The sequence below is a fragment of the Symphalangus syndactylus genome, chromosome 5 (assembly GCF_028878055.3).
Source record: "Symphalangus syndactylus isolate Jambi chromosome 5, NHGRI_mSymSyn1-v2.1_pri, whole genome shotgun sequence".
Taxonomy (NCBI): domain Eukaryota; kingdom Metazoa; phylum Chordata; class Mammalia; order Primates; family Hylobatidae; genus Symphalangus; species Symphalangus syndactylus.
In genome coordinates, this window is record NC_072427.2 from 66,668,149 (window position 1) to 66,682,698 (window position 14,550).

A 14,550-nucleotide genomic window follows, 5' to 3' on the forward strand; every position below is an offset into this window, starting at 1 on the left:
AATTCTAATTCCAGTCATTTATGTGGAATCTTTTTTTTTTTTTTTTTCTTTTTTGACACAGGTTCTTGCTCTGTCACCAGGCTGGAGTGCAGTGGCGCAATCTCGGCTCACTGCAACCTCCACCTGCCGGGTTCAAGTGATTATTCTGCCTCAGCCTCTCGAGTAGCTGGGACTACTGCCGTGTGCTACCACGCCGAGCCAATTTTTGTATTTTTAGTAGAGATGAGGTTTCACCATGTTGGCCAGAATGGTCTCAATCTCTTGACATTGTGATCTGCCTGCCTCGGCCTCCCAAAGTACTGGGATTACAGGCGTGAGCCATCGCTCCTGTTACGTGGAATCTTAACCCAATTTTTTATTTCTACCATATTCTCAAGATACATTGGTACAGTTCTTAGGCTTTCAATGGATGATTGGGAGGAGGGGGAAGCTAGATGTTTATGTTGTTTTTTGATGAATTATACACAATATATCTGGGTCATACGTATTTGCCTTTAACTACCCTATCTTTTATTTTGGAAGAATTACTGGTGAATTCTTTATATTGAAAGTGAGTTTTTCAGTTTTAAAGTTGAAAAATCATCTGGCAACATCATGACTATACTAAAAACCAGTGAATTGTATACTCTAAAATTGCTGAAATATTGTGTTTTATGTTATGTGAATTTAATCTCAAACATACAGGAAAATATCAGCTGGCAGTTTAATGGCCCTTTCCGGTTTGTGTTGCAATTCTTAGTTGTGATGGATGTGTGCTCGCTTTACAGGGTTGTTAATCACCATGTGGATTTTTAGAGTTTTTGAGTGTTTTTGAGGAATGGCTCAGGAAATCTGATGTGTTACTTGGATTCCTAACATCTTTTTTTTTTTCTCTTTATGTCTTGTTAATGGATCATTTTGTACTTTTAAAATCCCTTTCTCCTCTCTCTCTCCAGTCTTATTGCCAGCAGTTTTGAAGATGACTCCTGTGTAGCCTCACCATTAGACCAGAATGGAAGCTTCAATGTTGTTATTAAAGAGGAACCTCTGGATGATTATGACTATGAACTTGGTGAGTGCCCAGAAGGGGTCACTGTGAAACAGGAAGAGACAGATGAAGAGACGGATGTATACTCAAACAGTGATGATGATCCTATACTAGAGAAACAGCTAAAGAGGCACAATAAAGTTGACAACCCAGAAGCTGACCATCTATCTTCTAAATGGCTTCCAAGCAGCCCATCAGGTGTTGCTAAAGCTAAAATGTTCAAATTAGACACTGGAAAGATGCCAGTAGTCTATCTGGAGCCCTGTGCTGTCACCAGAAGCACAGTGAAGATTTCTGAACTCCCTGATAACATGCTTTCCACATCTCGAAAGGATAAATCGTCTATGTTGGCAGAATTGGAATATTTGCCTACATACATTGAAAATTCCAATGAGACTGCCTTCTGCTTAGGCAAGGAATCGGAAAATGGTCTTAGAAAACATTCACCAGATCTCAGAGTGGTACAAAAATATCCCTTACTGAAAGAGCCTCAGTGGAAATATCCTGATATATCTGACAGCATTAGCACAGAAAGAATACTTGACAGTTCAAAGGGTTCTGTTGGAGACTCACTTTCAGGAAAAGAGGACTTGGGCAGAAAGAGAACAACTATGCTTAAGATTGCAACAGCCCCAAAGGTAGTGAATGCTAATCAGAATGCCTCTCCAAATGTCCCTGGAAAAAGAGGAAGGCCACGAAAATTGAAACTCTGTAAAGCAGGACGACCACCTAAGAACACAGGAAAGTCTTTAATTTCTACAAAGAATACACCTGTAGGCCCTGGGAGTACCTTTCCAGATGTGAAGCCTGATCTGGAAGATGTGGATGGTGTTCTCTTTGTTTCCTTTGAATCAAAGGTAAGATTGTAATTTTCAGGATTCTTTAAGGCTAATTAGTCATACTTGAATTGTATACTGGCTTGTAACTAACTCGATTTAGAATCTAGTTTTGTGACATCTATTTGTGAGGGTGTATGGGGGAGTGGAGTTGGGAGGGAAGTATCTCCAAAATGTCTGGTTTAGTTAATAGGAATAACTTAAGATACTTCATTTGAATAGACTTAAAAAATTATGTCTTGCTTAGATTTCAGTTTATGATTTTTGCATGGCTGTGTTTAAAAAAAACTTTGGGTCTTACTGGAATTTTCATCATTATGGATTTTGGAAAGGCTTAAAAATACATGAAATATTTGCTAACTCTTTGGTAACACTCTCATTTCTTTTACCTCCTGGTTTTCTTTTCTTTTTCGAGACAAGAGTCTCTCTCTGTTGCCCAGGCTGGAGTTCAGTGGTGCGATCTCAGCTCACTGCAATCTCTGTCTCCCGGGTTCAAGCCATTCTCGTGCCCCAGCCTCATGAGTAGCTGGGATTACAGGTGTGTGCCACCACACCCAGCAAATTTTTGTAATTTTGGTAGAGACGGGGTTTTGCCATGTTGGCCAGCTGATTTCGAACTTCTGGCCTCCAGCAGTCTGCCTGCTTCAGCCTCCCTTCAAAGTACTGGGTTTACATGCATGAGCCACTGCTCCGGGCCCTGGTTTTCAGTAGTAGTAGTAGAGTACCATTGGAGAACCAAATATTAACAGTCATCTTAACTCTGCTGTCTTACACATTGAAGTCTCTGTTTATTCCACTCTGACTCTTCAACCAGATTATTTTTCTTTGAAATTTTTATAGAAGCCTGGTCTTTTAATTTATTTTTTATTTTTTATTTTTTGAGACAGAGTCTCGGTCTGTGGCTCATGCCAGAGTGCAGTGGCGCAGTCTTGGCTCACTGCAAGCTCTGCCTCCTGTGTTCTTGCCATTCCCCTGCCTCAGCCTCCCAAGTAGCTGGGACTACAGGTGCTGGCTACCATGCCCGTCTAATTTTTTTGTATTTTTAGTAGAGATGGGGTTTCACCGTATTAGCCAGGATGGTCTCGATCTCCTGGCCTCGTGATCCTCCTGCCGCAGCCTCCCAAAGTGCTGGAATTACAAGCGTGAGCCACTGTGCCTGGCCTCTTTTTTTTTTTTTTTTTTTTTTGAGACGGAGTCTTGCTCTGTCACCAGCTGGAATGCAGTGGCACAATCTTGGCTCACTGCAACCTCTGTCTCCCAGGTTCAAGCAGTTCCCCTGCCTCAGCCTCCCGAGTAGCTGGGACTACAGGTGCGCATCACCATGCCCAGCTATTTTTTTTATTTTAGTAGAGACAGGGTTTCACCATGTGGCCAGGATGGTCTCAATCTCCTGACCTTGTGATCCACCCGTCTCGGCCTCCCAAAGTGCTGGGATTATAGGTGTGAGCCACTGTGCCAGGCCATCTTTCTTAATTGACTACACAGATGTTGGATATTTAATCCCTTCTACCTGTTCTTTTCCTCCCTTCTTGTTAGCTGAGTAAGCTATCTGAATATAGGCTCTGAGAAGTGAACATGCAAATTGGCATATACTTTGAGGTCAGTTAGCTCAGTATGACATCATATTCACATTTTTTTACTTCCCTTTTTTCCCCTTCTGATTATGAAAGTAATATTAATGTAGAACACTTAGAAAATATCAAAAAGTATGAAAAAATTGCTCCTGTTCTGCCAATTTTAGTGTAACTGTAGGCATGGAGATATTTTCCTTCTGGTCTTTAAGTTTTTTTTAAATCCTGTTTTACATTTAATTTTTCAGAAGCAATATGAACTATATATATATTTTTTTGATGTATAGGAAGCTCTAGACATTCATGCAGTTGATGGGACAACAGAAGAATCTTCTAGTCTCCAGGCATCAACCACAAATGACTCAGGTATTGTAAAATAGTATAAAATGAGTTGTATTTGTGGTTTGGGCTCCAGCAATGAAAGATGCAACATTCATTTGTCTGTAGTGTACAGTAGCTTATTTTATTACTATTTATTTTGGGAGTAGGTTACAGAGCAAGAATTTCCCAGTTGGAAAAGGAATTGATAGAAGATTTGAAGTCTTTGCGGCACAAGCAGGTGATACATCCTGGTCTTCAAGAAGGTAATAGACTAGCGACTTCTTTTTTTGTTTTCTTTTTTCTTTCTTCCCTACCGTTTCTCCTCTTTTTCCTCTCTCCTTCTCTTCTCTTTTTTTCTGCTTTTTCCTCTTTCTTTCTAGCCTTGATTTCATTTCTTTCAGCACCTCTTTCAGTTTGCATATTTTTCTCTTCTCTGTCTCCATAATTCTTCCTTTTAGTTTAAAAACCATGTCTAGGTCTTCTTTATCCTAATATCTTATGTAAGAAAAAAATGTATCATGGTAAAGCAAGTGATATTTTCTTTGTTCATTCTTATAACCTGGTATTCTCCCCTCCCCATTTCTCATCTTAATTTGGTTGCTTTTGTGTGTGTGTGTGTGTGTGTGTGTGTGTGTGTGTGTGTGTGTGTGTGTGTTTGAGACGGAGTCTCGCTCTGTCGCCCAGGCGGCTGGAGTGCAGTGGTGCAGTCTCTGCTCACTGCAAGCTCCGCCTCCCGAGTTCACGCCTTTCTCCTGCCTTAGCCTCCGGAGTAGCTGGGACCACAGGCGCCCGCCACTGCGCCTGGCTAATTTTTTTGTATTTTTAGTAGAGACAGGGTTTCACTGTGTTAGCCAGGATGGTCTCGATCTCCTGACCTTGTGATCCGCCTGCCTCGGCCTCCCAATTATGTGTTTGTTTTTATAATTTTGGAGGAAGGGTCTTCCTTGTCCTTTAGTAATATATTTAGGTGTGTAAATAGTAGAATACTTTTCTCTCTCATGTTTTGGCTGCAAACATCTATTTTATATATTTGATGTACCACTGGGAAGTTAATTTAAAATTTTCATTATCTTTTTTTTTTTTTTTAATTTACTTAAGTTCTGGGATACATGTGCAGAATGTGCAGGTTACATAGTCATACATGTGCTATGGTGGTTTCCTGCACCTATCAACCTGTCATCTAGGTTTTAAGCCCCGCATGCATTAGGTGTTTGTCCTAATGTTCTCCCCCGCCACTGACAGGCTCTAGTGTGTGATGTTCCCCTCCTTGCATCCATGTGTTCTCATTGTTCATCTCCCACTTATGAGTGAAAACACGCAGTGTTTGGTTTTCTGTTCGTATGTTAGTTTGCTGAGAATGATGGCTTCCAGCTTCATCCATGTCCCTGCAAAGGGCATGAACTCATTCTTTTTTATGGCTGCAGTTTTCATTTTTATCTTTATTTTATTGTAATGCATTATCTTGATCTTCATTATGTTGCTTAATCTTTTAAAAAACATATCTACTATGGTTATTAACATCATGATCACTACCAATTTTCCTGTTTTGGGATGTATTGAAAAATTTTAGGCTGTGCCCCAATTTTTAGTTTCTTACAAATATCTTTGATTTTAGATATGCATCTTGGAGTAGTTGAGTTTTTGTCTCTTACTAATTTTCAGAAGGGTGTCTAGACTGTTTACACTGTAAGTAGTTCATTTACCTGAGAGTCTAAACATTATAAGTTATCAAACAAAAGATTTATATGCTGGTCATTCCGTTTCTAAATCAAATGGTAATACTTGAAGAATTTTTGCTTTAATGGAAGGCAGCTTGTGTGACAGTGTGATCTTAAAAGTGTGCAGATCCCAGTCTCAATCAATCAATGTGGGCTGATTGCTGTGGATTGTAATGGACAGTCACATCATAGCAATCTTGCAGATAACGTTTGCTGCTGTTTATTGTTAGCTTTAGCTTCTACTATTTTATTTAAATAATATTATCTTATTTCTCCCTATCTTTTTTTCTCCCCTTTTCCTTTCTTCATTTCTCCCTATCTTTAACTTAACCCATCTTCTCCCTTTTCCACTTCCATTTTTTTGTTATTTTCTTGATAATGTAGAAATATTATGACATTTATATTGTAGTGTTTTAACTTAATCCTCCACATTTAAAAAATCTTAGTTCTAGAGTTAAATATATTCAGTGCTTGCAGCTGGTCCTTTTGCTCTGGTTTATTTGCCTAATATTTGCTGGTTGGCTAAGCTTTGACCGTTTTTCTTTCTTTTATAGGCATCTTAGTCAAATTTGTGATCTTTTCCTTAATGGAATGGGGTGTTCAAAGGCCAGTGTTTATGGAAACTGACTTGGTAACATATATAGTGAAATTAGCCTGAATTTGGGGGGTAGAGTTGGACACTGGTGGGGTAGAGTATAGGCACTTCTTCTAAAGGGACAGCTGCATCAGTGGATTGTTGTCATATGGAAAAATGGGCCCAAAATTCTCAGGTCTTCTCATAGTTCAGTAGAAGCTGGAGTGGCTATGTGATGTCTCTGAAGTGGTGGCAGCTAATAGTTTTTTGGGAACCTAACTCAAATCTTTAAAAACACAGCCAAACAAAACATATCTGTGAGCTATTACTTTTCACCTTCTTTATAGATTCTACATTTGGTGCAAGTTTGTATTTAATTCTAAGGTTTTTAAAATTTATTCAACTACATGCTGAAATAGTTTTGTTTTTTTGAAAATTAAATCTGTAGTCTGTCTGGTACTTACTTTTCAATGTGTGAAGTGGAGTCCTGTTTTGGGTTTTTTTTCCTCTATTTTATTTTAGCATACTTTTCTCCACAACCTTGGCTTCCTTTAAAAAGCCGTACTTGGGCCAGGCTCAGTGGCTCAAGCCTGTAATCCCAGCACTTTGAGAGGCCAAGGCGGGTGGATCACTTGAGGTCAGGAGTTTGAGACTAGCCTGGCCAATGTGGTGAAACCCCGTCTCTACTAAAAATACAAAAAATTAGCCAGGTGTGGTGGTGAGCGCCTGCAATCCCAGCTACTTGGGAGGCTGAGGCAGGAGAATCACTTGAACCCGGGAGGCAGAGCTTGTAGTGAGCTGAGATAGCGCCACCGCACTCCATCCTGGGCGACACAGTGAGACATTGTCTCAAAAAAAAAAAAAAGCTGCACTTAAACAGTTTCTAAAGAGTAAGTTAATTTGGCTAAATATTTGTAGTAACTGGGTGATGCCAATCCCAGGGCTCTGAAGATAATGAAAGTATTCTAGGTTCATCTCTAAAGTTTGATTCTTGAAATAATTTATTAAATTTCAACTTAATGTCGTATTTCTTTGTCCTGCTATTAACTATAATTTCATTATTTAGAAAATAGCACTTAAACTTCTTCTGAGCTGAAAACCCTTGAAAAACTAGAAAAGCTTTTTGAATTTGCTTTAAAATTGGGAAAGCAGTGTTGATTAAGCCTGGGAAAATGTTTTATTGTTGTTGGTAGTTTTACTTAAAAATAAAATAAGATTCTTAATTTTTCTTTCTGTGGTACTATATTTTTGTTTGCTATACTATATTTACTATATCTACATTGGTCTGCTTTTTAAGTCTGTTAGCTTATCTGAAATTATCGTCTGTCTTTGCATTTTAAAAGTGTGTTCAAAGCATTTCTCCTTCATTGCTACCAAGTCAATTATTGTCAGTTTTTAAAGCTTTATGTTTTAAAAGAGTTTTAGATTTATAGAAAAATTAAGAACACAGTGCAGATAATTCCTTTTTTTCCCCCATTCCTAATTCTCTCAGTATCCAGAATTTCTCCTATTAATATCTAACATTAGATTAGTACATTTGTTATAGTTAGTGAACCAGTACTGATATATTATTATTTAAAGTTCATACTTTATTCAGATTTCCTTAGTTTTTACCCAATGTCCTTTTTTTTTGCATCTAGGATCCCATTCAGGATACCACAATACTTTTAATAGTGATGTCTCCTTAGGATCTTCCTGGTTGTGACAGTTTCTCAGATTTTGTGTTTAATGACCTTGACAGTTTTGAAGAGTCAGGTATTTTTATAGATGTCCCTCAGCTGAGACTTACCATCTCATCATATCAAGAGTTACATACATTAAGCCTGATTTATCACTGTTGATGTTGATCTTGATCACCTGGCTGAGATATTGTCAGTTTATTCACTGTGAAGTTACCCCCCACTCCCCACCCTCCCTTTCTCTCCGTATTGTACTCTTTGGAAGGAAGTCATGCTTAGCTCACACTTAATGTGCAAGAAGTTATATTGTACCTCCTTGAGTGTAGCCTATCTAAGTTATTTGTAGTTATTTTGCACCAGAGATTTATCTATTCTTTTTAAAAAATTCACTTAGGTGGAACTCCATCTCTACTAAAAATACAAAATTAGCTGGGTGTGGTGGTACGTGCCTGTAATCCCAGTTACTCGGGAGGCTGAGGCAGGAGAATTGCTTGAAACTGGGAGGCGGAGGTTGCAGTGAGTGGAGATCCTGCCAGTGCACTCCAGCCTGGGCAACAGAGCGAGACTGTCTGAAAAAATAAAAATAAAAAATTCGCTTATCAGTATGGACTCTTTTCAGTTTTAATGTTTTGTTTTGGTTTTTGGTTTTTGTTTTTGAGACAGGGTCTCGCTTTGCCACCCAGCCTAGGCTGTAGTGCAGTGGCGTGAACATGGCTCACTGCAGCCTCGACCTCCTGAGCCCCAGTGATCCCATGTCAGCCCCCGAAGTAGCTGGGACTACAAGCACATGCCACCACATCTGGCTAATTTTTTTTTGTATTTTTTTTGTAGAGGTGGGGTTTTGCCATGTTACCCAGGCTGGTCTCGAACTCTTCAGCTCAAAAGATCTGCCCGCCTTGGCCTCCTGAAGTGGTGGGATTATAGGCATGAGCCATTATGTCTGGCTGGTTTTAATGTTAATTTCCTTTATGAGTAATGACAATATTTCAAGAACTCTCTCCCTCTTCCTTTTTTAGTAATTTAATAAAAATGCTTTATTTTTCCTTAAAATATTTTTTTTTATAGATGGGGTCTTCCAGTTTTGCCCAGGCTTGTCTCAAACTCCTGGCTTCAGCCCATCCTCCCAAGTAGCTGGAATTACAAGCGTGAGCCATGGTGCCCTGCAGTAAAAAAAAAAAAATTCTGAATGTTATATTAAATTAGCGATTAGTGGCCGGGTGCGGTGGCTCACGCCTGTAATCCCAGCACTTTGGGAGGCCGAGGTGGGCAGATCGCAAGGTCAGGAGATCGAGACCATCCTGGTAGCATGGTGAAACCCTGTCTCTACTAAAAATACAAAAAATTAGCCGAGAGTGGTGAGGGGCACCTGTAGTCCCAGCTGCTGGGGAGGCTGAAGCAGGAGAATGGTGTGAAGCTGGGAGGCAGAGCTTGCAGTGAGCAGAGATTGTGCCACTGCACTCCAGCCTGGGTGACAGAGCAAGACTCCGTCTCAAAAACAAAACAAAACAAAACAAAATTAGTGATTAGCTGGGGTTTTTCTTATAATATGTGCTTTTCTATTCTGTGTTTACTACTTATATAGGTGTTTATAGAACTATAAACATCTTGAGTGTACTTTTGTATTTCAGTGGGTTTAGCTAGCAGTAGGCATTTTTGGCTATATCTTATTGTAGGTGAATCTGCCTTTGCATGAATCTAAAGGTTATCTCTTTTCAGCTTTATCTTTATGAGTCTTTTTTTGTAATGACATTATAACACGTTTTTAAGAAGTAGCTTCTAATATGGTGAAATGAAGCAAAACTATTTAGAAGTATAGTTTAAACTGACATATGTAGACAAGATTTTAGGTTCTAAGTAGGCTCTGGTTGAATAAAAATATAAACAGGTAATAGGTTTCTCACAATATGCTTTCTATGAATTATTCAGCTATATTATTTTTTGCAAGCTAAAGTTTTTATGCCCATTTCATATGAAATCAACTGAGTCTAGGTCTCAGGTGTCTGTTACTTGGGGAAGGATTTTCTTGCATGACCTCAGGTGATCTGCCCACCTCGACCTCCCAAAGTGCTGGGATTACAGGTGTGAGCCACCATGCCCGGCCTCAGATTTCTTTTTGTTTACCTCTCATAGGGACTTATTTACCCTATGCTACCTACTAAAAGTCAATTGGGAAAACAACACTAAAGATTCTTGAGGTCTTTTTTTTTTTTTTTTCAAGACAGGATTTTGCTTTTTTGCCCAGGCTGGAGTGCATTGGCACGATCATGGCTCGCAGTACCCTCAACCTCCTGTGCTGAAGCAGTCCTCCCACCTCAGTCTTCTGAGTAGCTGGGATCACAGGCGCGTGCCATTACACCCAGCTAATTTTTAAATTTTTTTGTAGAAATGGGGTCTTACCCTCTTGCCCAGACTCATCTTGAACTTTCGGGCTCAAGCAGTCCTTCCACTTTGGCCTCCCAAAGTGCAGGGATTACAGGTGTGAGCCGACACGCCAGGCCTGCAAAATGTCTTTTATCTCTCTGAGACCATCTGCTTTACAGAGAAAGTACAGTAGATTCTCAAAGCATACAACTGAATGTGGTGGATTGGTGTTCATTTTGCTGTTGAGAAAACTAAAGAGAAGTTTAGCCCAAGTCATACAATTAAAAAGTAGTAAAGCCAAGATTAGAAACCATTTTTTGACTCATTATCCTATATTTTCCATAGTTGATTGGGAACACCAGGAAAGAATGTTTTATTTGATTGATGTTTTAATCATATTGTGTGATTAAATACAATAAATATGTAATACAAGCTGGGTGTGGTGGCTCAGGCCTGTAATCCCAGCACTTTGGGAGGCTGAGGCGGGCGGATTACGAGGTCAGGAGTTCGAGACCAGCCTGACCAACATGGTGAAACCCCGTCTCTACTAAAAATACAAAAATTAGCTAGGCCTGGTGGCACACGCCTGTAATCCCAGCTACTCGGGAGGCTGAGGCAGGAGAATCGCTTGAACCCAGAAGGTGGAGGTTGCAGAGAGCCGAGATTGCACCATTGCACTCTAGTCTGGGCAACAGAGTGAGACTCCGTCTCAAAATAAATAAATAAATAAATAAAAAAAATATGTAATACAATAAAGATATGTTAAAGAACTGGAATTGCAAACTAAAACAAAATAGCCGTCTTTTTTTTTTTTTTTTTTTTTTTTTTTTTTTAAGAGATGTAGTCTTCCCACCTCAGCTTTCCAAGTAGTTGGGACTACAGGTGCACGCCACAGTGCCTGGCTTGCCATCTTTTGTTCAGATAGATTTTATGTATAGGGTACATGGGGTTCATAACCTACCTAATGTCTTTACCTGTTAGAGAACCAGCACTACATGAGCTTTTTACTGGAAACTTATACCTGTGACTTTTAATGGCTTTACTGTGATACTTAACACTTAGCTTTTTTTTCCCTTGTTTTTTTTTTTTTTTTTTTGAGATAGAGTCTTACTCTGTCTCCCAGGCTGGAGTGCAGTGGCATGATCTCGGCTCATTGCAACCTCTGTCTCCCAGGTTCAAGTGATTCTCCTGCCTCAGCCTCCTGAGTAGCTACAGGCACATGCCACCACACCTGGCTAATTTTGTACTTGTAGTAGAGATGAGGTTTCACCATGTTGGCCAGGCTGGTCTCGAACTCCTGACCTCAAGTCATCTGTCTGCCTTGGCCTCCCAAAGTGCTGGGATTACAAGTGTAAGCCACCAGGCCCAGCCAATAATTAATGCTTCACTTTGAACTTCTTTTGGCTTCAGTTTTATTAAAATTTAAGTTAAATACCTTCCCAAAAGATTGCCTCTTAACCTGTAAATAAGGAAGTCATAATATTTTTAGGCTTGATTAACCATAAATGTCATTAATAAGAACTAGAGAACCAGTAGCCATAATCAGGCCAGCAGCTTAGTCTATGGTAAGTTCGTAATAGAGGCCTTAGACAGTCTCTGGACCACAAAGAGTTAAAGCACAAGAGATCTGAATTTTGCTGTTTTTTAATTAGTTACCTTGCTTAATAAATTATCACAAACTTAGCAACTTAAAACGATATATTTACTGTATCACAGTTTCTATGTGTCAGCAGTCTGGGCATAGCTTAGTTGGGTCCTCTGCTTAGGGTCTCACAAGGCTACAGTCAAAATATTGGCCAGGCCTGGTTTCCCAGAGACTTGTTTGGAGAGGGATCTGCTTCCAGTTTCCCTCAGCTCATTGGCAAAATTTATTTCATTGCAGCTCCAGCAAGATGGATAACTTGTGCTATCACATGCACATTATCATGCACGTCCCATCTCCCTTACCACATTTTATTGATTGGAAACAAATTACAGGCCCTGCCTACCATACTCGGGGTGAGGGGGGTTATACAAATGTGTAATACCAGATGTCATGGATCATGGGGCCACCTTAAATTGAATCTGCTACAGTTTGTTTTTTTCATTGTTTTTGCTCTTCACTATCTCCTTTCTCTCTCGACCTTATCCCCCCACCATCTCCCAGGCACAAGTTAAAAACAAAGAAGGGAGATAATATGATTTGTGATTAATCTATGGAAACATGATTTCCTTTTTTCTTTTAGTGGGCTTAAAATTGAATTCAGTGGATCCAACAATGAGCATTGATCTTAAATACTTGGGAGTACAGTTACCTTTGGCTCCAGCTACTAGCTTTCCTTTTTGGAACCTTACGGGAACCAACCCTGCCTCTCCTGGTGAGTATGTAACATTTGTAAAGTCAAACACTATATTTCTTGAAGTTTACGTTATTTGTAATGTAAGTAAAAAGCTACCTTTATTGATGACATTTAACATTAGTCTAAGATAGATCTTTTGTCTGTTGTTATAGTTTTGATAAGTGATTTATACACTTACCAAATTAAAGTTTTATTAATTAGGTCCATAATATTGGCCTGCTAGAATTTTGGTCATCTGTTTGACTTTTTCTTTTATAGATGCGGGATTTCCCTTTGTTTCTAGGACAGGGAAAACCAATGATTTCACTAAGATCAAGGGATGGAGGGGAAAATTTCATAGTGCTTCTGCATCTAGGAATGAAGGTAATTAGTTTTTAAAAATTATGTAAATGTTCTGAAATATGTAGCCAAAAACCTTTTGTTAAAGGTAAGTCTCGGTTGTTTTTCTTCATTCCTTCTCACCATGAGTTTTTTTGTTGTTGTTGTTGAGACTGAGTTTTGCGCTTGTTGCCCAGGCTGGAGTGCAATGGTGCGATCTTGGCTCACTGCAACCTCCACCTCCCAGGTTCAAGAGATTCTCCTGCCTCAGCCTCCCAAGTAGCTGGGACTACAGGCATGTGCCACCACGGCTGGCTAATTTTTTGCATTTTTAATAGATACAGGGCTTCACCATGTTGGCCAGGCTGGTCTGGAACTCCTGACCTCAGGTGATCCGTCCGCCTTGGCCTCCCAAAGTGCTGGGATTACAGGCGTGAGCTGCCGCGCCCAAGCCTTCCATGGTTTAAAATGAACTGAAAATACTTGTCTTGCTGTTTTCTGTCTGCTACCCATTTTCCTGTAGTCACAACCCTGAGGTTCAGTCAGGCTTAAATAATTGTTGCAGCCTTTTTAACAGCATTTCTGTTATTTCTGTTTCTGCAGTTAAAAAAACATTCTCAAGCATTAGTTTAGAACTGTATACTTCAGAGTTGTATAGTGATTTCCTATAGTCTTATACTTCAAACTAAACTTCTAATCCAAGCATTTTGACTGTATCCCTCTTGGTCTCCATTCTTAGTGCTTTTCCTTATTCACTGCGTTCGTTTGCAGATTAACCAGATAAATATGCCAGTTTTCCAATATACTTTTCTCACCTTTTAATCTTTTCACAGTGTTTATAACAATGTAATTCATGTCTCTGTACTTAATTTTTTTGTTTCTTAAAAACTAAATTTTATGGTTGGGCATGGTGGCTCATGCCTGTAATCTCCCAGCACTTTGGGAGGCCGAAGCAAGCGGATTGCCTGAGCTCAGGAATTCGAGACCAGCCTGGGCAACATGGTGAAAACCCCTGTCTACAAAAAATACAAAAACAGCCAGATGTGGTGGCGCATTCCTGTAGTCCCAGCTACTTGCGGGGCTGAGGTGGGAGGATCACTTGAGCCCAGGGAGGTTGAGGCTGCAGTGAGCCAAGATCACACGACTGCACTCCAGCCTGAGTGACAGAGCGAGACCCTGTCTCAAACAAACAGACAAAAACCCAACTAAATTTTACACCCCTCTTTTTGTGGTCTTCCTTCTTCTCTAATGTTTTGTATCCCACTCCAGGCATTCCAGTCTCTCTCCCTCGCTTTTTAAAGACGGGGTCTTGCTCCATCGCCCAGGTTGGAGTGCAGTGGTCCAGTCTCAGCTCACCGCAGCCTTGACCTCCTGGGCTCAAGTGATTCTCCTTGCTCAGCCTCCAGAATAGCTGTGACCACAGGTGTGCGCCACCATGCCTGGCTAAGTTTTTGTAGAGCTGAGGTTTGTGATGTTGCCCAGCCTGGTCTTGAACTCCTGAGCTCAAGAAATCGCCCGCCTTGGCCTCACTAAGTGCCGAGATTACAGGCATGAGCCTCTGTGCTCAGTCTCACTCTCATAAATAATCTTTTGGCATTCTGTTGAGGCCTGCTTTCTTTTTTTTTCCCTGTTATGTGTTTTTTTTTTTTTTTTCTGAGATGGAGTTTTGCTCTTGTTGCCCAGCTGGAGTGCAATGGCGTGATCTCGGCTCACCGCAACCTCCCCGTCTCGGGTTCAAACAATTCTCCTGCCTCAGCCTCCTGAGTATCTGGGATTGCAGGCATGTGCCACCATGCTCAGCTAATT

At 40.2% G+C, this 14,550-nt stretch overlaps 1 protein-coding gene across 33 annotated transcripts in view; it reads left to right on the top strand.

The window, feature by feature from the left end:
* The window catches only part of MGA (MAX dimerization protein MGA), a 165,690-nt gene that overhangs the window by 88,960 nt on the left and 62,180 nt on the right, over positions 1 to 14,550 (top strand). For all 33 annotated transcript variants that reach the window (XM_063639163.1, XM_063639165.1, XM_055278815.2 and 30 more), the window contains 5 exons: positions 936 to 1,884; positions 3,722 to 3,800; positions 3,923 to 4,018; positions 12,313 to 12,444; positions 12,685 to 12,789. In XM_063639163.1, the coding sequence (XP_063495233.1) occupies positions 936 to 1,884; positions 3,722 to 3,800; positions 3,923 to 4,018; positions 12,313 to 12,444; positions 12,685 to 12,789 (1,361 nt within the window). The remainder of the gene's footprint in view (positions 1 to 935; positions 1,885 to 3,721; positions 3,801 to 3,922; positions 4,019 to 12,312; positions 12,445 to 12,684; positions 12,790 to 14,550) is intronic.